Here is a 22,644-nt window from a genome sequence, read left to right as displayed (position 1 = left end):
AATAGGTTGACAAACAAATTTTAGATCATCTATACAAGCGGTATTAGAACTAGCATTATCTAATGATATTGAAAATATTTTATGAGTTAAACCATATTCTTCTAAAATTAAACATAATAATTGTGCGATATTATGAGCATTATGTGATTCATCAAAAACTCTATAAGCTAATAATCTTTTTTGGAGGTTCCAAGAGTTATCGATCCAATGACAAGTCACACCCATATACGAATGTGTTTGCCAATGATCACTCCAAATATCGGAACATAAAGAAACTTTATTATCTAATTTACTAAATTCATCAATTAAATTCTTTTTTCCTTGTTTTACTAATTTTTTAATTGTACGAGTAAGTGTAGTCCTAGGAACACGTTTAGCACATGGATTAAGAGATTCTTTACAAAAATCTTCAAATGTGCATTTAGATCCAAAACTAAAAAAAAGATGTTCTACGGAAACAAATTTAGCTAATGATTCTCTTAATTTATTATCCGAATATAAAAATAAACCGGAATCGGTACTACCGCTAGTTGAAGAAAATCTTGATAATTGTGTTTGAAAACGGTCGAGTCCATATTCCGTCGGGTGCTTCGTTTTTACATGTCGTTTCAACGACCCAAAGCCGTACATTTTGCACGTATTTCTCCCGACGGAAGAGTGATCTTCTCAAAATGTTTAGTGAAAATAGAAGACTTTAGAGGAGGAAGTTCCCGAACCTTAGAAGTAATTGCATCGGTACTTCCTTGTATTTCGGATGTCAGATTCAGAAGATGCTCGATCTCATCATCGGTGGATTGAATGTTGGGATCCTCCTCCCGCGGATTCATTATTTGCTTTCCCTTCCGAGCTCGAGTCCTTGATGTAGAATTGATTGAGATTTTTGATTTTCAATCCTCTTTTGCATAATTCTGACTTGTTCACCACGAATAAATTCACGCATTATCGGATCAGCAATGATATTCAAATCTTTGAATAAAATTTTATTATCTTCCTTGAACATAGCAACATTGGTACTTTGATCCAACGCCGCAACAAGTTCATCATTCTGTGAAACCATTTTACTGAATTGTTGTTCATTCTTTCTCTTCAGTTTTGCTTTCTTTACCCCAATAGGTTGTTTAGTTGAAGTATCACCACTATCTGAATCAGTGATGTTAAACGAAGAGACATGTGGAGATGAAGGTGAATAAACATCTTTCTCGAGATTATATGATTAAGAATAATCAGCTTGAGCAGTTTGTCATTGCACTCTCCTAGATGCAGTTTTGACGTTGTCACTGTTGAATTTCTTAATACCTTGAAGAATGCTCCACACATGTCCAAATTTAAAGCACTTTGAGTAATTAGGGTATTGTACTAATAACATTTGAGCACAATTCATCTGTAAGAAAATAATACAATTATGAAACAAAATTAATAACTAAATTAGATATTGAAAACAACTTAGGTAGTCTACAAAAGAAATAATGAAAACAACTTACAATATCTTCCTCTGATGCTCCACTTGGATTCAATTCTTCAATTTGTCCAATAGCAATGATAGTATCCATTTTTTTTTTTAATGATCTTCTCAGTCGCTCTGAATTTTTAAAATTTGGATCTTGATTATACTCTATTTCAACTCTTACCCAAAATTGATCCTTTTTTTGGTTGATTCCTATGATTGGATTTTGAGAGATATGAAGATAAACATGACATAAATGTTTATCTTCTTCAACTGAGTAGGATGATGAACGAGAATTCGAACTCATTTTTTTTCAAGAGTAAAGGTGCATTGTGATGGTCATGTCTAGTATGCCATTATATAGGAAAAAATTATATGCATTGTATAAGATTTGTGTGTGCATTGTGATGTCCCGTCACCTGCAAAAATAATAGTGTTACGTGTGCATTGTGATGTCCCATCTCCTGAAATAATAATAATAGTGTGTGTATTGTGATGCCCCTTCATCTGCAAAAATAATAATGTTGTGTGTGCATTGTAATACCCCATCTCCTGAAATAATTATCATGGTGTGTGCATTGTGATGTCTCGTCGCCTGTAAAAATAATAATGTTGTGTGTGCATTGTGATGTCCCATCTCCTGAAATAATAATAATGGTGTGTGCATTGTGATGTCCTTTCATCTGTAAAAATAATAATGTTGTGTGTGCATTGTGAATAATAAATTATAAGATGGAAAAAATAGAATATTCTAAAGAATATTTCTTTTAGTGTAGGAAATGGTGTGCATTGGTTGGAGTTGAAAAATTTTTGGTGCTCAAATGACACCAAATTGGTGTTGAAAGTGCACCAAAATAAGTTTTGTGGTTGAAGATGGTTGCTCCGTTTGTAGTTGACTATTAACTTACCATTGCCCTATTTTATTAGAGCATAAGATAAATTGAATATTTTTTTTTTCAAATATACGTGATATTATATCATAAATCAAATATTTTATTCCTTAAATATTTTAAATTTTGCCATTAAATATCTCATAAATTAAATATTTATAGGACTACCTATATTCCATCGTTATATATATATATATATATATATATATATATATATATATATATATTATTAAAAAATCACCGGATCATCCTCCATGATATCCCTTTCCAATGGGATATTTGAGATAGCAAATATTTGGAGAAATATCTGTTTCAAATAAATATCTCATATTGGAAAGAAATATTACGAAGGATTTGAAATCACTAGGACTCGTGATTTCTCTCATTATTTTCTAATAAATAAATTTAAAATATATATTTAACGATGAAATTTGGAATATTTGATAGTAGAGTATTATAAATATTTGATTTGTTTAATATTTAATTATGAGATTTGGGATATTTAAGAAATGAAATATTTGATTGATGATGTGGATGCAAGACCATAAATATCTGGGAGAAATATCAAATGCTCTTAGCGGGATCACAAGGGAGAAGCTATGTTTTTTATAATAATACTTTCTGAAGTCACTTAAAGGATAGACTACAACCCAGGATAACTCTTATGTGATTAAGTCTCTAGAGGCATTTGTCTCAGCGTAACAATAATTTATATGGAAAAGATGAGGTGTTTTACATCTATTGAAATTAATTTTAAGATATATTAAAATAAACATTCATGTCGATATAATTGCACCAACTCGCATGCATTTAACTTTTAATAAAATTTATTACCTTATGTTTAGAGCCGTCAATTTGAGTTGTGTCTGTCAGATTGACCTATCTCGTCAAACAATTTAAGTGTATTTGATTGTAATTTTATTAATTCAAGTCCAGCGTGCCCCGACCCGCCTAGGCCCGTAATTCGTTTAAGTCAGCCTGCGACGGACTTGGGTTGACACACGGATTGAGAAACACATGTATACTAAGTTTTATGTCAATTTATTATTATAATTTAAAAAAATAATATTTTTCATACACATGAATATTCATTTATGTCTGTTTATATTTAAAATATCTATTTTTAGATAATTTAATTGATAAAACATTTCTAAAAAACATCAAAAATATGAAACTTTAATAATTTTTTAAATTTTAATGGGCTACCTATCTAATCCATAATCCGTCAAAATGATGAATTAGTCCATCCCACCGTGCCAAATGACTACCCACTGTAGACCGACCCATCCCACCCCGGATGAGTAGTCAGCCAGCTCTACCCGTGCCAAATCCAATGCTTTGGATAGAGTCTAGAAAACGGGAAGATTATGACATATCGGTACGTTACGGTGGCTACTGGCACCAACTTGCCAAGTTCTTGGCTTGCCCCGTGCCAACCCACACGAAACCCACCAATTATTTCGAGCTAAAACTAAAACCGAGACCAAAAGGAACCACCGCCTGCTCCTCTTCCTTCTACCCCATCTCCTCTTTTTCCTCTCTTCCTTATATTTCTCCGATCACCGTCACGACGATCTGACCCCGGCGGCCTCGGATCCAGGAGTTCTTAGATCTGGAGGTTGTATTCAGGTGACGACCTTTCCGTCCTTTCCTTTAGCTTGGATTGGTATCTGGGATAATTTCCATAAATGTTCTCCTATTTCTCCCGTCTCGATGTTTTAGTTATGATTGAAAAGAGCGCGGCTGTAGTTTTAGTCATCGATCGATGCAGTATTTATGATGAAGCGAATTGATGTCTTAAGGTGGAATTTTTGAAGGAAAAAAAAAGAAAGAAAGAAAAACTGGGTGTTCTCTTCTTTTCCTCCCTCGCTAAACATTACATTTAGGAAATTTTTTCATCTTTTTTTGGCATGATATTCTTGTACGGCAGGTGATCAGAAATATAGATGGTATATAATGCTGTCTTAAGTGGCTTTGTTCAAAGGAACGAGGGTGGAAAGAGGGTTTGGGACCTCCTTGAGATAGGAATTTGGCTTGAGAATTGCAAGGATGATGGTGGATTCAGGTCTAGCTGTGGAGCGTCAAGCTACCGCCAATGTATCCCCTGAAAAGGATCGTGAAGTAAATGGCGATTACACAAGTGGAGGATGGAAAAGGTAGGCCGAAACCAATTGGTTGTACTCTCCATATGATCATTTTGTATATAAAAGTGGCGCCTTAGTTGATTATTCTTTCTGTTTAATGAAACTGCTTTGTTTATATTCTCTTTATAAATATGTTTTGAGAGTTATTTGATGCTCCCATGATTCCATCATGGAACTGCTCAAAACTGCGCATGAATATTTTCTAATACTTAAGTTCTTCTCCCTTATTGTAGCTCAGTAAGATGAGAAAATTTTGGCGCATGGATAATCTCAGTTTTTATTTTTTTACTCTTATTGCACTGTCCTATTCCACACAAGGCAGAGTATAATAGACAAGTTGAAATGATCAGAGTTTATTGTAAGAAGTAGAGGGAAGACCAGAAAAACTCTATATAATGTAATTATAAATTAGAAGTGATTTGAATGTCTAGATATTATTATAGTGGTATTGCCTTAGAATTCAATTGTGGGGTAAAATACACGTTGTGAAACCCAAGTACATGGGACTCACAGATGTTGTCACTACCTTTCTTTGGCTTTGCCTTCACTAGGAATTCCTAGAGGAAGGACATATGGGCATTACAAAATAATGAGCGCAGGAACTTTTATATTTTTTCTTTATGTTTCTTAGTTACAACCAGTAGTAAATTTCTATTATCTAACCTCAATACTTATGGACTAAAATATCTCACTCTATGTCCTGGAAATTCCTTATAATATGCATATTATCTGGATTTTGTGTATATATTTCATCTTAAGGATTGTTTGCAGCATGGATGCAAGTTGGCAGTGTGGATATGCTAGCTTTAAGGGGAAAAGGCCAAGCATGGAAGATAACTATGATCATAAATCAGCAGAAATTGATGGAAATTTGATCAGCCTTTTTGGAATATTTGATGGTTTTGTTCATTCTATATATATTTTTTAATTTCTATTTATTTTTGAGCATGGAATATTGTCATGTAGACAATTTCTATTACAGGACACGGCGGTCCACGTGCTTCTGAATATTTGAAGGAACACCTGTTCAACAACCTAACAAAGCATCCACTACTCATGGTGGATACAAAAGTTGCAATAAGTACTAACAATCTTGTCAAGTTGCTTGTTGGTTTTGTAGTCTTCTATAGGCAATTTTCTGTGCAGTCTTTTTCAATCTTTTCAGCTTTCTACTCTAAATTTGCAGGCGAAACATTTAAAAGAACTGATTCAGACTTCCTAGCATCCGAAAGTAACACTACCAGAGATGATGGTTCGACAGCCTCTACTGCTGTTCTGATAGGCAAACAATTATTTGTAGCTAATGTGGGTGATTCACGTGCTGTAATATGTAAGGCAGGAAAAGGTGACTTACAATCTTGATCCTTCTTTCTTTCCTTTCTTTTTACTGGAACTATGATTGGAAAGATTTATATTTGTCAACCTGCACTATAAGGCACTTACTAATTATAGCACTAGGCACAAAAGAGGATTAACGGCCTGATGAGATTAACGTATCCCTCTTCGGTCTCTAGAAGGATTGACATTGGTTTTTGTTTTAATCATTGCTGTGGAACCTGATTAATTGGTGATTCACCTGTAACTTGCCAATTCCATTGCTGAAATTGCTTTTTAATCTCTTCCTAGAGACGGCAATAACTGATACCATTTAAATAGTTAATGAATTATTTTCTTAATGAGTTTATGTTAAACTTGCTACTATCTTAGCATGCTATTGACTAAAATTGATGTGGGCATTTTCAAAATGATAAATAAATTCAATAGTTTACAAAAGATAAATTGATTAGAGTTGAAAGTGTGAGGGATAGGACACGAAAAGAAAAGAAAATTTGTGTTAATCTAACTGAAAGTTATTATAGATTATCAGTGGTATAGTCTTGCATAGACTTTAATGTAGGGATAAGATTCATGTAGTTGATCATAAATGGTGCTAACAAGCTTGAGTCTTTATATGATGTATGTGTCTTTTTTCAATCTACTTGTCATCTGGATTTTTTGCCGGCATTTGATTACTTCTATGGAAGAAGAGATTGCCATGCTTATTGTTTTTGGGAAAAGATCTTCATGATTCCTATAAACTTTCAAAATGATAAATAACTTCAATAGTTTACAAAGATAAATTGATTAGAGTTGAAAGTGTGAGGGGATAGGATAGGAAAATTAAATTTGGGTTACTTTGATGTAGGAGAATCCGAAGATTTATTATTATTATTTTTAGTAATTTTTAGTTTTTGGTAATTTTGGTTTTTTTGGTATTTTAGTTATTTTTGGTAATTGCTATCATTTTGTAATTTTTTTTTTGTATTTTTAGTCCGTTTAGGAATTTTAGAACTGTGAGACTTATAATAATTTTTCCTTTCTTTTAAAATTTCTTTCTTTTTTTTACAAGTTAGGAATTGAGGTCTATATATTCGGATTTAATTCCTTTCTTTGTGTTTTAAGGTTTAGAGTCTATATAAACATGTGTTTAGTTGTTTGAGGAATTAATCCTCCGTCGTTAAATAAAATTTTCTTTTTTCGAGAAAATTTGGAGAATGACGGTTTTCTCTTCTTTCCTTCTCCTCAAACCCCCTTCTTGTCAGCTCATAGGATAATCGCTGCCTGACGTCAATTGGTATCAAAGTAGGCAGGTTCCAATTTGAGGAAGTTGAGCATCAGATCTAATAGAAGGTCATCATGGTCATGCAAGGCAGGTTTGAGAAAGTCTCGAACATGGTCGTAGTACCCAGGACGAGATTGAGGATTTATGTAGACAATCACAGATTTAACCCAGCGTGTACTGGTAACGATGCGAAATCTTAATGATGGTGAGGTACATGGTCGAAAGGATTGACATGGAGACCTTAGATTTCGAGTTGATCTACTTCTGGTTCGTCACAGATAAAAAATTTTATTGATTGGATTAACAAAGTGGAGTGGATCTTCAACTATAAGCAAGTTTCAGATCGGATGAAGGTGAAGTTGATTGCCATCAAACTCAAGAATCTAGCATTGTTGTGGTGGGAGCACTTGTGGCGCTCACGAGATAGATAGGGTAAAACCAAGATTAAGGATGGGGAGAAGATGAAAAAGAAGATGAAAATCACCTTTTTCCTTTAGGGTACACTCAAACTTTGTTCTAGGGACGATTAGGTTTCGCCATGAAAAATAATAGCTTCGAAGCTTGAGTTGACCGGGACAGATTCGAAGATGATTTAGAAGAGGAATTTGATCTATAAGAAATTAAAGAGGAATTTCGATATCAAATTGGAGACAAGACCGAGATGATTAGGGAGCCGGTATATGATGATTATGGAGTGGACAAAATGCCTAATGATGATCCTTTATTCGTTATGAATTCATGTTCTGTCCAGCAAGTTAATTTTGAACCTTTATCAAATTATATCAAGTAACTGATTGTATGAATTGATCTACGATGATGACGAAGTTGACGAGGTGCAATAATTATTTTCACATTGTGCTGAATTTATTCGAGAAGATCTTCCTCCTAAAGTATCCTTGCGATTGTTGTTTCCACCATTGCCGTCATTCTTTGAAAGCAAGATATTGTATAGGGATGATGAAACCACATGTACTCCATCGTCCCCCATATTTGAGGAATGCGTTGCTCCACTTGTAGATGGCTTATTCCAAGGATACAATGCTATTGTTCTCGCATATGGTCAAACGGGGTTAGGAAAAACGTACATCATGGGTACACCATGGGAACTGCATGTAAGGATGGTTCTCAAACAGGTCTTATACCTCAAGTTATGAATTATTTATTTAGCGAAGTTGAGGCTTTGAAGAATCAAGCAGAATTTCAACTACGTGTCTCATTCATTGAGATATTGAAAAAAGTGAGTGATTTGCTAAATAGTTCATTTGTCAGCAAAATTGAAGCTGTCAATGGACATTCTGGGAAGTTGACAATGCCCGGGAAGGTTCTAGTGCGGATACGGTGGACATCAAATGGGGCAATAACATTGGCTGGATCAATTTTTGTTAGCACTCAAAAGGAGATGGCTTCATGTCTAGAACAAGGTTCACTGAATCAAGCAACTGGAAGTACAAATATGAACAATCAGTCAAGTCATTCCCATGCCATTTTCACAATCACATTGGAGCAAATGTGCAAGATTGGTCCAAATATCCCGGTTGAAGGCACCATAATGGAGGACATGAATCATGAATATTTATGTGCAAAACTGCACTTAGTAGATTTTGCCAATTTGGTGTCAGATCATCTTCCTCCCGGACTACCATATGAAACTATTCTAAACTCGAGGACGAGTTCTTTCAACCCGGGGTGACTGATGCAGGAGGATCCGAAGATTTTATTATTATTATTATTATTATTATTATTAGTAATTATTTTTTTTGGTAATTTTGTATTTTTTTGGTATTTTTAGTAATTTCTAATATTTTGTATTTTGAGTCGGTTTAGGAATTTTAGAATTGTTAGTCCGTTAATAATTTTTATTTCTTTTAAAATTTCTTTCCTTTCTTTACAAGTTAGGAATTGAAGTCTATATATTGAGATTTAATTACTTTCTTTGTGTCTTAAGGTTGAAAATCTATATAAATATGTGTTTAGTTGTTTGAGAAATTAATCCTCGATTATTAAATAAAATTTCCTTTTTTCGAAAAAATTTAGACGACGATGGTTTTCTCTTCTTGCCTTCTCCTCCGACCCCCTTTCTCGGCTGTCAGCAGGATAATTGCTATCTTGGCCGACGTCATAATCTAACTAAAAGTTGTTATATATTATCAGTGGTATAGTCTTGCATAGACTTTAATGTAGGGGATAAGATTCATGTAGTTGATCATAAATGGTGCTAACAGGCTTCAGTCTTTATATGATGAATGCGTCTGTTTTCAATCTACTTATCATCTGGATTTTCTGCAGGCATTTGATTCCTTCTATGGAAGAAGAGATGGCCATGCTTATTGTTTGTAGGAAAAGATCTTCATGATTCCTATAAACTTTCAAAATTATAAATAAATTCAATAGTTTACAAAGATAAATTGATTAGAGTTGAAAGTGTGAGGGATAGGACAGTAAAAGAAAATTTGTGTTAAGCTAACTGAAAGTGATTATATATTATCAGTGGTATAATCTTGCATTGACTTTAATGTAGGGATAATATTCATGTAGTCTATCATAAATGGTGATAACAGGCTTGAGTCTTTATATGATGTATGAGTCTGCTTGCAATCTACTTATCATCTGGATTTTCTGCAGTCATTTGATTCCTTCTATGGAAGAAGAGATTGCCATGCTTATTGTTTTTAGGAAAAGATCTTCATGATTCCTATAAACTTAAATACAACCCTAAATAAATTACTTGATCTGAAAAATCAAAGTTTTTTTTAAATTAATATTGTGAGTTTCATAAATTTTGTACTCTTTGTTGGTTAATTACAATCATATACTTGATGGTAACAATTTACAAATGTGTAAAAGAAATATATCATTAATGGTGTACAGAGTCAAGTAAGTATCCGTTATCCAAATTTTTCATGTAGCTTGACACTAATTGATGTATGCTACAGCATACGATGCATTTGGGGTTCTCACTTTATATTTCAGTTTCATGTTTTATCTCTCTCCTGACTTTATCATGTAAAATACCTTTCCTTCACAAGCTGTTAAACTAAATAATTCTTGGTTGTAGCAATTCCTCTCTCTGACGATCACAAGCCGAATAGAAGTGACGAGCGCAAGAGAATTGAGGATGCTGGAGGAATTGTCATGTGGGCTGGTGAGTCTGCTAGCGTTTTGGAAATATGTTTTTTGACGTTGTCATTGTGATTACAACTTTAGCAGCTCTGCTGTTTGGGGTTAATCACAATCACTAAAACAGTTCGTTTAGATATCATCACAGAGGTTCCTGCTCTGTATTCTGCAATGTGACATCTCTTCACGAAATTTGTCCATTAATTGCACTCTGATTATTTTTTCAAGGAAACTGGTTGCATTCAAATTGAAAATTGACTTTGGTCGATTGTGTACACTCATAGGTACCTGGAGGGTTGGAGGCATATTAGCAATGTCTCGAGCATTTGGCAACCGCCTTCTGAAACAATTTGTTCTAGCAGAGCCAGAGATTCAGGTATTCCGTTGTACTGCAGAAACTTAGTTGAACTTTTTCCCACATGGCCTTTTTAGTTCTATAAGATTTGTGCACATATTTTATGGCTCTGAGATTGTCTAATATTATAATAACAAGACGATTATCCACACCTGCTGTAAGTTAGCAGGGTGGCCCATGGAGAGAGAGAGCCTCACATGCACGGGTGCTGACCAGAAAGATGGGGGAGGGGCTGTGCTCAACTCAAAGGGGAAACTTTGCAAGAAAAAAGAGAAGAAAAACATTTTTTTTTCCTTCTAAGAATGGCATGTGGCGTGCTGAGCTAATAAAATGGACACACTTTAATATATAGTATAATAGTGACCATGTTAATCTTTGCATAAGCAATACATCATGAAATAACTTCCAAGAAGTTTGCATGCTTTCTTGTATGTTCCATAAATCTCTGGTACACAATAGCAATCCGTGAGCTTGTTTGCATTTGCAAAAAATAACATAACCTTACAATTTTTTGCATGCAACTTAAACAAGTCTCCATCCTTCTGTCAGGAACAACTGGTGGATGAAGAGTTGGAATTCCTGGTTTTGGCTAGTGATGGGCTTTGGGACGTCGTGCCAAACGAGGTTAGATCCACTTGTTTGAAAAATTTGTATCAGAATATCTTTGGCCATAACTTTTTTTTCATTTTCTAATCCCACCTCAGAAGATAGCTGCTTTGTTAATACTCGCTGCATTACCTGTTTTTACAAGGGTTATCTTTAAGCAAAATGCATATTTGAAGATGAATTTTATCCTATGCATTTTGTTCCAATACAGTACCTCTGCCCGTGTGATTCCGTTCACTATAGCACTATTACTGTCTTTTAGAAATTATGGGTCCGTTTTCAACGCTACAGGATGCAGTTTCACTTGTGAGAATGGAAGAGGAACCGGAAGCTGCCGCTAGGAAGTTGACAGAGACCGCTTTCGCACGTGGCAGTTCAGACAACATTACATGCATTGTTGTTCGATTCCTTCACGGCAGAATGGAAGTTACTCCATTATCAGTGACTCAAGATCAATGCGTTCCATGTGGAGGCTCCCAGGACGGTTGTTGAGATGCAAGTCGAAGAAAACCTACTGCGATCTATTAGATCTTGTGCTGCACCTGCCAAACAGTAAAGTTCTGTTTTTTTTCCCTGAGTCTATCAGAAGTACTCTTTGTTTTCCTAGCTCCATTCATTAATTTATTTTTCGAGTGAAAAAGTAAAGGAACTTCCAAAAACATTTTGATGATTAATTTGTTGAATGCTCGTTTTCCCCTTGTCAATTTGGTCCAAATGATATTGACTTCTTTCTGCACAATACTTATTATGTATATGCAACAATTTATTATTTTTCTGAGTATAATATCAAATTCATTAAGAATATATGACGAGGAAGTTGATGATTACCAAAAAAAAAAAAGTTATCTTATATACAGGTATGCAAGGTACAAACGCATCAGATGTATCGACGAAGGTAGTCGACTCGAGTCGGATGCTTCAGCTTCAGGAGTGCCTTCAGCTCATGCTTCCTGACCATCTCTCTCGATATATTGAGATTCCCTGCAATCTCTCCTAAGGTTCTTTCTCCCTTGCCGTCGAGTCCATATCTTTGTCGGAGCACCAAGCTCTCCTTTGGTTTAAGTGAATCCAGCTGAAGAACCAAGCAAGTTTCCGATTACTCACCGACTAGCTAGATTTTCCATAAGCTGTTGTAGTTTCAAAAGATGTTTAATTAATAAAACTTACCACGTCGTCAAGAGCTAGTCGTAAAAGTGCAGGTTGTCTATGCTTATCGCCTCCAACTGATCCATCTATATCAGTAATGCCATTGATGAATTCTTCTTGCGTTACGATATGCTTCGCATGGAGAGAAAACACTGGCCTTGATGTCTTCACCACATCATTGTATCTTTCCAGTGAAATTCTTACTCGATCGGCTGTCTCTTTTTCAGTAGGTTGTCTTCCCAGCTCAAAAGATAGTTCCAGTTTACCCTTCTGGATTTCTTGTCTGACCTGCACGATCAGTAAATTAGTCCCAAACCTCGTAAGCTGCAAATTCAAAACAGTGATCTGCGAATTGCATTCACAATTACTTAGTGTGATCGTACCGACTCAATCCCGAAAGGAACTTTTGTGAAGCTTGCAAGGGTCATTGATCGGCTAATGGAATGTCGGATCCAAAAGAGGCCGTATGTGGACAGACGGAAGCCGCGCCTGGGCTCAAACCGATCAATGGCAGTGATGAGACCTCTGGCTCCAGCTTGACAAAATTCTTGGAACTTATGTCCGGTTGCAGTCTCTGGAAAATACTTGTTGATTACGAATAAAACCAGCCTGAGGTTGTGCTGCAACAGCATGAAGTGGGCGTTAATAATTCTTGAGGAAATACTCCGGAACAATTCAAGAGCATATCTAAATAGGTAAACTGTAGTTAAAATGTTATTCAATCATGATTTTTTTTATTCAGTCATAATGCAGATAACAGTTGCAATGGATTATTATTGGAGAACAATACAAGAACGTAGCTAAATATGTAAATTAACTAGAGTTAAATGCTATTCAATCATAATCATGTAGATAACAGTTGCAAAGGATAATTATAGTAGATGAGTGCACTGAACACAGAATGTAACCAAATCTAAAAGAACGTATTTTTAATTTTTTAATAAAAAAATGGGTACCTTGATTAGCTTGTTCCTTGCTGCTTGGCCAACTTCTAAATGCCTTCTTAATATTGGCACACTCGTGTTAACTGCATCTGCAAGCTCGCCATAAGTTGATTCCCTCTTCAGATCCTTAGATAACTCCTCCTTCACTTGAAGGATTGCCTATTGTGAACAAGGCCAGATGATTTTAATCAATAATCAATCCCCAAAAGCAAATAACATGCATGAATCTCTAGCTAGCTACCAAGGTTCAACGTGCCATTGTGCAGTTTGATTGTATGACCCTCTTTCACTGACCTTGTTGATCTCTAAATATAAAACAACAAATTATAAAAATAAACCCAACAACTAACTTGATTAATAGTTATCGCTTATTAATACCAAAATAGATAATAAATTTCAATCACTAACACTACTTGTAAGAACTTAGAACTTAAAATCATATCCATCAGTACTAATTAGCTAGAGATCAGATGCATACAGTAATTAAAGAATGTTATCTTTAAATCCAATCATCCATCGAGTAGGAATCTTTATGAAATAGATAAAACTCATGAGGAAAAGGGAATTAAAATCTTACCTTCATGGGTTGCATCGACTTGAAAAGCCATGTATGCTCAACCGAGCTAAGAACTGGTGGTATCTTCACCCTCTTCCAATCCAATCTGTTCAAATCGGTGGAAATGGAGTACTCCCTCACTAATTTCTCCTCATCCTCCTTCAAATCCCTCCTCTTCCGGCCGCTATTCGCCTCCTCCACGCTCTCCTCCTCCTTTCTCTGCTGCCTCAAACTCACTCTTTCCTCAAGTCCTAACCTTTTCGCCTTCTTCTTGTTCCTCACCACATTCCCCACCCCCTTCGCCTCCCAGTCCGTGAAATCCTCCGGGCTCAGCTTGTAGATGTTCTCGAGCGCGGCGGCGACCTCGTCGTAGCCCGGATCGCGTGTACAAGCATCGGCGGAGACGGCGGCGCTCTTACCTCTCTCGGGCCGTTTCCCGGGACTCTTCTTCGTTTCCTTCACGGGAGGGGAAACGACGGCCTCGGAGTAGTTGGGGCCGGGGCCTCCTTTGAAGGCCAAGACGACGAATGGTCGACGTAGCGCCGGCGAGCGACGGACCGCGAGCCCACAGGCGCCAAACGCCGATCGGGAGGCAGAGCTGGGGACAGCGACGATTCCCATGGAGACACGCGAATGCCGGCGCTATTTCGGTGGAGCTGCTCTCCGATGATCGATCGGAAGGAGGACGCGTGGCGAGAAGGGGAGGGAGCAAGATATGTTGGCTTCCGTGGTTGGCGCCGTGGGCACGTGGGAGAATTTCATTAGTCGACGGATATTTCCCGCGAATCTTCAGCCAGTCGGGTGGAAGGCACACACGTAGGACGGTTCTGAGGCCATTCGAAATTGTAATTTTTTTTTGTGGTTTTTTTTTTTTAAAATTTCAAATCTATGAGGGACAAGGAGTCCGTTTGTCAATTTCAATGATAAGAACAAGTTGATTAAAAAAATTTAAATATAATTAATTTTTATTAAATTAATTGGATTGCTTCATTAAATTAAGTTGATTCAAACAAATGCAACTTTAATTATATATTTTCGACAAAATTTATTTGATAAATTTCGGTGATATATTTCAAGTCAATCAATATTCCTGAAGTAAAAAACATACCAACTATATTGCAATCTACTTAATAACATTTGTTGATCTTTATCAACAACTAATATCTTTTTCAGAGTATTATCTGCATCCTTTTTCTGAAACGAAACAACTTGTATAAAGTTTCTTATACTAAACTTTACAACACTCTTCCTTCTTTAGCTTCACTTTACAAACAAAACCATCATAGATGCGGCCATGGCGGAATGGTCCTTGCCTCCTCAATGAGCATCTTTATCTCTTCCAAGCTTTGAAGGGCCTCGTCAGGCTCACAATGGTAAAACCTCATCTGGACCTCTTCGGTCATCGCCTGAGGCAACAGCCTTAGAAACCAAGGATGCTTCTTTATTTCAGCAATTGTTATTCTCTGTAAAATGTACCTTTTGATGAGTAACTAAAAAACTGAAATTGAACTAGTTTGCTTTTGAGGCTTTTAGAGCTACTACCTTTGACGGATCGACAACAAAAATCCTGGATAATAAATCTTTGCAACTCTCAGTGACCAGCTTAGGAATCGGATAATTAGCTGAAACAATGTTCTGCAACAAAATTAAACATCAGAACGTCCATGGTATAAAACTTACACATTGATGAATTTTAGTAGCAAAAAGCCAACAAGTACCTGATAGGTATCTGCAATGCCCGAGCCATCGAAAGGAAATTTCCCAACCAACATCGTATATAGAGTGACTCCACACGACCAAACATCAGCCATCTGCCATAACATATATCGAATACTTCAGACCCTTATCATACATTTCTTACAAGTATCTTAAGATGAACACTTGAGAGAAGAAATAGAATGGCAAGAGAGCGAAATTTGACCTTGCCATCGTATTGTTTCCCCTTCATGATTTCAGGACTGAGGTAGGATAGCAGCAATCCCTTTCTTGAGGAGTGTTGCGAGTGAATTAACTGTTGATAAGATGAAGAAGAAACATTTATTAAGGAGATGTTTGATTGAGTCTGTTAGTAATTAGACCACGCAAGAAAATGAATTGCCTTAGAGAATCCGAAGTCACCGATCTTGATGCGTGGCACCCAGCTGCCTTCGAGCAAGGCATTCTCCGGTTTGAGATCTTGATGGCAAACACCCTGCAAATTTTTTTGGGTACGTTTAATGATCTTGTAATTTGTAAAGGTTTGATTTTTATTTTGTTTGGAAGGTGATCTTGAGGGGTTTTTACCTTGAAATGGCAGTAGCTGACGGCGTTGATCAGTTGCTGAAAGAAATATCTCGACTGCACATTTAAACAAAAAGGTGAGATGCTAATTCAAAAAACTTTTTCAGGATTGTATCAGACACAGCATAATAGCTGCATTAATGGTATCAAATACAAACTACAAATTTACAATTGTTTTTTTTAAATAAAAACTCTGACGAACAGATTGAACAATTCAAATTTCTATCTAAAAGGAAAACTTTTTGAGTTCTTGGCAAGAGTTGTGGAAAGAAAGGAAAACCTCGTCTTCGGTGAATCTCTGACACAGCTCTATGCGAGGATAGAGTTCGCCGCCGCCGGCGTACTCCATCGCGATCACCAGATGCGTAGGCGTCAACAACAACTGAAGAAACAAACTGGGCATGAGTAAAAAATATCGCAAATTTCGGGACGAACAATAAGCAGAAGACGATCGCAAACCTTTTCGAATTGGATGACATTGGGATGGAAAAGCGACATGCGATTTATGATTTCCCTCTCAAGATCCTTATCAATCTGCTACGCCAGAATCGGAGAGGACGACGGAATTAGGGATTCGTTCGAAATCGCGTCGAGAAACTTCTAAAAAAAGCGCACGCACACAAAATCGCACCTTTTCGCCGCGGCGGAAGAACATCATGGCGAGCACCTCCCCGGTCTTCTTGTTCTTCATCATTCGGGCGACACCGAATTCGCCGGAGCCGAGAGTCTTCACGATCTCGTACCTTTCCATTGATGACTTCTCGAAGCAGCAGCAGCAGTGCGGATCGATCGGAAGCCTGAGGGGAGAAGAGAAGAAAACGGTGCTTGGAGTGGAAGCAGACCAAAGCGTTGTGGTACTCACCGCCTCCGTTTGCTATTTATAACTGGAGATGCCTTCAAGAAAGGAAACGTTAGACTTTAACTTGATTGATTCCATTCCTAATCTGAACTGAATTCGATATTCATTTGATTGCATTCCTATTCAAATCCGAAGTCGATATATTGGGAAATATCTGATTAACTGTATAGAATATGAGTTTTTTTTTTTAATTTTCAAATTGTCGATAGAATTTTTTTAATAAAAGAAAATAGATTATTATTATTTTTTTCTTTATTTTCAAACTGTTCTTTGACTTTTCGAATTGTCTAAATGTCGAGATGAAAATTATCATGTTTTGCTACACTATAACACATTTGGAATAAATTTATAGAGTATCTTCAATGAGAATATTTGAAGGAGATATTTTTTAAATATTTTATTCTTTTAATTATTTTTTATTATGGGAGATATTTAAGAGATCATTAGAAATCATCGGATATAAATTTATGCTCTATAATTTTCTCTTGTGAGGTCCATCAAAATGGTCGACTGCCACTGTTTTAAGTTTTTTATTTTTTAAAATTTAATTAAATATGATAGACCCCGCCAAAAATGGAATTATTAAAAATATATATTAATTTTATTTAAATATAAAATTATAGGTAAGTTAATAAAATAGTCATGAGACCCATAAATATTTAATTGGTGGGATATTTGATTGTGAAGTTGAGGATATTTGAGAGTGAGATATTTGATTGGCGAGACCAATAAATATTTAGATTGTGAGATGTTTTATTGTGAAAGTTGAGATATTTGAATAGCAGGATATTTGAAGAGTGATGTGGAAATGAGGACCACAAATATTTGGGAGAATATCCCATGCTATTGTGGATGCAAGCATCTCTAATGGAGATATTTGGAGAGGATACCCCTTCTCAAATATCCCTTATTGTGGAGATATTTGAGAGATGATTGAAAATCATTAGGCATAAATGATTTCCTCTTGTGGCGCTTGCCACTGTCTTTTATTTATTTATTTTTTTTTAATTTAATTAAATCTGGTGTGATCCACTAAAATGTGATAGTGGTGGATATTTTATTATAAAAATTGAGATATTTAAATAATAAAATAATTAAAAAATAATATAAAAATATGGACCATAAATATTTAGAGGAAATATCCCTACTTAGATGCTGTTGTGTTTTTACATTTGGAATAAAATTTTAGAAAGATTATTAAACTCCTCCTTTTCTGTAACATCTAACACACAGGATGAGGCAGCAGAGCAGTCTGTAGGCGGCTATAAAACCAAGCATCACCCCGACATGGCTCCACCTCTGCGATTCCTCTACGCCCTGCTGCCTCAACAGCATCCCCCCATCAAATACGCAGTCGCCGCCATGGATCACACCCCTGCTCAAACACTGCTTCCTCCCCTTCTCCCCGCCGTACTCGTTCAACAGCATCGCCTCGAAGGGGTACTTGAACAAGCTCAGGTAGTGCGCAAATATCCAGTACTTGGGAATTCTGTCCTTGCTAATGAAGTAGCCGGAGAAGAGGAAGAACGCGCCCATGACCCCCGCTGCCACCGAGCTTCCCATGATGTAGCTCGGCACCAGCGCACCGAAACAGGCCACGAAGGAGTTCGCCGTCAGCATCACCAGCCACACCACCACGACGAAGTAAAGGAAGTTGCTCGTTTCCCCTCGCAAGCCCACCAACCAGTACGCCGGCGCGGCGTAGAGGACCGCCGCAGCGAGCAGGAAGGGGAAGAACACGAGGGCGTCCGCGGCGACGTAGGAGGAGACCCGGTAGGCTCCCCGCCGCGTCTCGATCTCGAGGATCCGTCTCTCCCGGAGGAAAATCGGGAGGCCTTCCTTCGTCGAGGAGAGCAGGAAGGTGAGGGTGAACGCGAAAAATCCAATCTTGGCCTCCGGGTCGTTCGCGTCCATGAAGATTGTGCCGAGCACTAGGCCGGCGGCTAGGGTTTGGAGCGCTTTCGCGGCGAAGAGTTCGCGGGTTCTCGCAGCGTTGGTGAAGCATCGACCGGCGAGGATGGAGATTTCCCCTAATCTGGAGTTGGCGTAGTGAAATTTGTCTCCTTTTTTGCTCGAGTTAAGGATTTTGATGAAGAGTGGACTAGAGAGGATGGAAATCTCCCCCAATCTGGAACTGGCGTAGTGAAAATTGTCTTCTTTGGAGCTCGGATTAGAGTTTCTAATGGCGGCTGTGTTTGATTCAGGAACGGTGAGTTTGGAATCTAGGAAATCGAGGGCGTCCATGGCGAATTCTAGGGCATTGACATGGGGCGGAATGCAACGGCCAGAATGCTTGAGGCGGCTCTCCAATAACGAAATCGGTCCCTGATGTCGAACGGAGCCGCCATGGATGAGCAGAAGCCGATGGAGGAGTTCGAGGATCCGGAATCCCGGCTGATGGAGGGTGGTGACGACCATCTTCCCCTGCACCACCGCCATGGACCGAAGCAGCTTCACGATGTGGAGCGCCGCGGCCGAATCCAGGCCGGTGGTCGGCTCATCGAGGAACAGCACCGCCGGGTCGTGCACGAGCTGCGCCCCAATCGACACCCTGCGCCGCTCCCCGCCGGAAACTCCGCTGACTCTCGAACCGGCCACGTGGTCCAGCCCCAGTTCCTTGATCAGCTCCTGCACGTGCGCCGCCGCCTCTCTGGTTGTCGCCCTCAGCCTCAGCCGCGCACTGTACGCCAGCGTTTCCTCGACGGTAAGCAGCGGGAAGAGGGTGTCCTCCTGCGCGACGTAGCCGGAGACTCTGCAAAACCGGGAGACCTCCATCGGCCGGCCGTCGACGAGTACCTGGCCGGAGACTCTGCTCGGGTGTATCAAGCCAGCAAGCACGGCGAGCAGCGATGTCTTCCCGGATCCGCTCGGGCCGACCACCGCCGTGAGCTCGCCAGGAAGCGCCTCGCAGCTCACATTCTTCAGGACGGACCTGGAACTAGTACTGCAATCGCCATGGGAGCGGCAAAGCTGCCGTGTGCAGTAGCTGGTGGGAAGATCGTAGGACAAACACTCAGCCTGAATGTGGTATTTCCGGCGGCGGGGGTCCCGCGGTGTGTTCGACGACGGTGACTCCATCATGAATTGTGAACGGCGAGAAGAATGAAGAAGACGAGAGTTAATTCACGCTCGCACGTCAAGCATCGAACTGCATCCATCTATAACATTTGGATATCAAAGATTTAGTTCAACCGAATGTGCCACGAAGTAAAGAATTCAACCAAACTGCACCAAATTATAGCGACGATGACGAACTGGTGAAAATTGGCTAGAAAATAATGGATTTGTACTTGCTTACATAGTTTAATAAATAAAAATAATAATAAGTAAAAGAATTATGGGAAAGTTTTGCTCGATGGATGATTCTCTCGATATATCCCCACTCCACCTGCTCGTGTCATCTTTATCCCTTAACATCACGATCGAGCACGAGAAATCAAGTTCAAAGAATACGTACGTTTTTTTGCCACATGATGCATCATCCAAAATTGACTTATTTGAATTTCTTCACATCTAAAATTAAAATTTACATTTTCTGGTCACTCACTTTAATGATTGAATGCATAAATAAAGTTTATGCTGAAGAAGGAACTGACTTTTAAATGAAATATTTGTTCAGTTCGCTTGTGATATATATAATTTATATATCCTACGATTCGATATTAATTACAGATTATGATCTCAGCCATTTAAGCAGCAATGCTGGATCGATGTATCAAGATTAAATTTAAGCCATTCAGTGTTTAACAGTTAATGGCCAATGACGCCGGCCATAATATAGATGATTCAAAGGAATTAATGAGAAAATAAAAGAGAAATAATAAATAAGTAATCTAAACTTACAAACATTCTCGAGAAAATAAGAGAGGGAATAAAAGAAGAAAGAGGTGTAATCGTAACGTGACTTAAATGAAACCAATTGATTTAATATCAAAAATAATTTTATACTAAACATCATTTAAGCATAGATTTATATTGCTCTCAGAACATTTAAAAAAAATCTAAACAGAAAATTAACCAAGACTTAATTTCTTAGATTAAGGACAAGGCTAAATATAATTAAGGAAATGGTTAACTAAACTTAATAAATAGGAAATTAACCAATAATACTTAATTTCTAAGATTAAGGAGAAGGCTAAACATAATTAAGAAAAATGTTAACTAAATTTAATAAATGGATAACCAATTTAAAAAAAAATCCAAAGGGTGGAGATCCGAATACTTTGGAATCCCTCTTACATCAGTCGCCAAGAGTTGAAGAGAACTTATTCTCGAGTTTAGAATGAGTGTATCTGGTACCATAGCATAAGGACCTAGGTGTTTTACATTAAAAACATCAAAAGTTTTTAAGTGACTAGGGAGACGCAATTTGTAAGTGTTGTCATTAATCTTTTATAGTATTTCGCAAGGTTCAATCTTTTGATCTTTGAGCTTGTTGTATTCACCAATAGGGAAACAATCACGAGTTAATACAACTCAAACCATATCACCAATGTCAAAAAGAACTCGACGTCAATGTTGATCTGCCCTAATCTTGCACTCGGTGTTGTTTTCCTGAATAGATTGCTTAACTTGCTCATGAATGACACGAAGATTCTCAATCATCTCCTTAGCCTTGGGGTTAGTTTGTTCTAGATGTAAAATAAGAACTAAATCCAGTACCCGAGATGAGTTTCGTCTATAAACAATTTCATAATTATGTTTAATTCTTGTTCTGGATAAATTATGTTTGATCCTACTAATAAGATCAGGAGATCGATACGAGCCCATAGAAACTTGTTTCGTGTCATTCCGAGCTCTCTAGGGTCATCTTCCAATTTTTAAAAGTCTAACCTAAAAAAAAAATTAGGGACGAATTTGAAATTTCGTCCCTAATTTGCGACGAATTTGAAATTTCGTCCCTAGTTTGCGACGAATTTGAAATTTCGTCCCTAATTTGTGACGAATTTCTAAGTTCGTTGCAAATTTTTTTTTTTCAAAAATAAAAATAAATACGTATAAAATGCGGAAGGTGGACCTACAGAGCTCGGAATCGCATGAAACAAGTTCCTATGGGTTAGTATTGTTGAATTGTAATTCAAACTATTCCCCTCCCTTTAGTTTTTAGTCCCACATTGCCAAGCTAAGAACTTTGGAAGGCCTTATATATGGAACCCTTCCATCCTTGCTTAGTAATGATAAGGGGGGCCTACACGCATGTGCGGGCCAAGCCCAAATCGAATGGATTTGGGGGGTTCGAGCCGGAAATCCATAAATCGGACGTCACGTACGCGATTATCGCGCGCAGGGGGGGGGGGGTGCAAATCCCTAGCTCGTGGGCCTCGCGCTTACGAGCGGCCCGGTCTGTTTTTGCCAGTCCGGTTTGGTTCACTCCATTGGGTTTTGTTGCCTGATTTATCTATTCCGGTTCGGTCCTTTTCCGCGCCGCGTGAGGAATCAAAACAACGCGACGCACTGTTTCTGTCCGCGTGAACGAAGAGACGCGGTTCTGTTCGCGTGAAGGAGCAAAGCGACGTACACTTTGGTGCGTGCGTGATAACTATCATTTTGTTATGACATTTTGATCCATATAGGCATACATTTTAATCTTCTCATATGTTAAAGTCATGTTTACACCATGTTTCATGAGTTAGAGCCATTTATGGACCTAATTGCAAATTATATCATATTTGTGGTATTTGATGCTAATATTTGGTTATAT

At 37.8% G+C, this 22,644-nt stretch overlaps 4 protein-coding genes across 4 annotated transcripts; 1 reads left to right on the top strand and 3 right to left on the bottom strand.

The window, feature by feature from the left end:
• The first annotated feature begins 3,774 nt into the window (after nucleotides 1-3,774).
• Nucleotides 3,775-11,862, top strand: LOC122036804 (probable protein phosphatase 2C 52). The gene is made up of 9 exons (XM_042596222.1): nucleotides 3,775-3,963; nucleotides 4,265-4,490; nucleotides 5,250-5,377; nucleotides 5,461-5,559; nucleotides 5,665-5,823; nucleotides 10,136-10,222; nucleotides 10,482-10,573; nucleotides 11,102-11,176; nucleotides 11,450-11,862. The coding sequence occupies exons 2-9, from the start codon at nucleotides 4,384-4,386 to the stop codon at nucleotides 11,648-11,650; spliced, it is 948 nt and encodes a 315-aa protein (XP_042452156.1). The 5' UTR covers nucleotides 3,775-3,963; nucleotides 4,265-4,383; the 3' UTR covers nucleotides 11,651-11,862.
• Nucleotides 11,739-14,505, bottom strand: LOC122036803 (RNA polymerase sigma factor sigE, chloroplastic/mitochondrial-like). Its single transcript, XM_042596221.1, has 5 exons — nucleotides 13,826-14,505; nucleotides 13,261-13,407; nucleotides 12,688-12,924; nucleotides 12,326-12,592; nucleotides 11,739-12,230 (listed from the first exon to the last, which is right to left on the bottom strand). Exons 1-5 carry the CDS (start codon nucleotides 14,423-14,425, stop codon nucleotides 12,036-12,038), a joined length of 1,446 nt encoding a protein of 481 aa, XP_042452155.1. The 5' UTR covers nucleotides 14,426-14,505; the 3' UTR covers nucleotides 11,739-12,035.
• Nucleotides 14,506-14,899: 394 nt separating this feature from the next.
• LOC122036805 (serine/threonine-protein kinase SAPK7-like) lies at nucleotides 14,900-17,060 on the bottom strand. Its single transcript, XM_042596223.1, has 9 exons — nucleotides 16,716-17,060; nucleotides 16,544-16,618; nucleotides 16,365-16,466; nucleotides 16,088-16,141; nucleotides 15,903-15,995; nucleotides 15,726-15,815; nucleotides 15,523-15,615; nucleotides 15,347-15,439; nucleotides 14,900-15,267 (listed from the first exon to the last, which is right to left on the bottom strand). Exons 1-9 carry the CDS (start codon nucleotides 16,833-16,835, stop codon nucleotides 15,085-15,087), a joined length of 903 nt encoding a protein of 300 aa, XP_042452157.1. The 5' UTR covers nucleotides 16,836-17,060; the 3' UTR covers nucleotides 14,900-15,084.
• A 1,080-nt stretch (nucleotides 17,061-18,140) lies between these two features.
• On the bottom strand, nucleotides 18,141-20,021 carry LOC122036806 (ABC transporter G family member 10-like). The gene has a single exon (XM_042596225.1). The coding sequence runs from the start codon at nucleotides 20,019-20,021 to the stop codon at nucleotides 18,141-18,143; it is 1,881 nt and encodes a 626-aa protein (XP_042452159.1).
• Between the last annotated feature and the right edge of the window lie 2,623 nt (nucleotides 20,022-22,644).

Source organism: Zingiber officinale, unplaced genomic scaffold (assembly GCF_018446385.1).
Source record: "Zingiber officinale cultivar Zhangliang unplaced genomic scaffold, Zo_v1.1 ctg213, whole genome shotgun sequence".
Lineage (NCBI taxonomy): Eukaryota > Viridiplantae > Streptophyta > Magnoliopsida > Zingiberales > Zingiberaceae > Zingiber > Zingiber officinale.
Note: the sequence above shows the minus strand (reverse complement) of the source record. Positions and strands in the feature narration are given on the sequence as shown.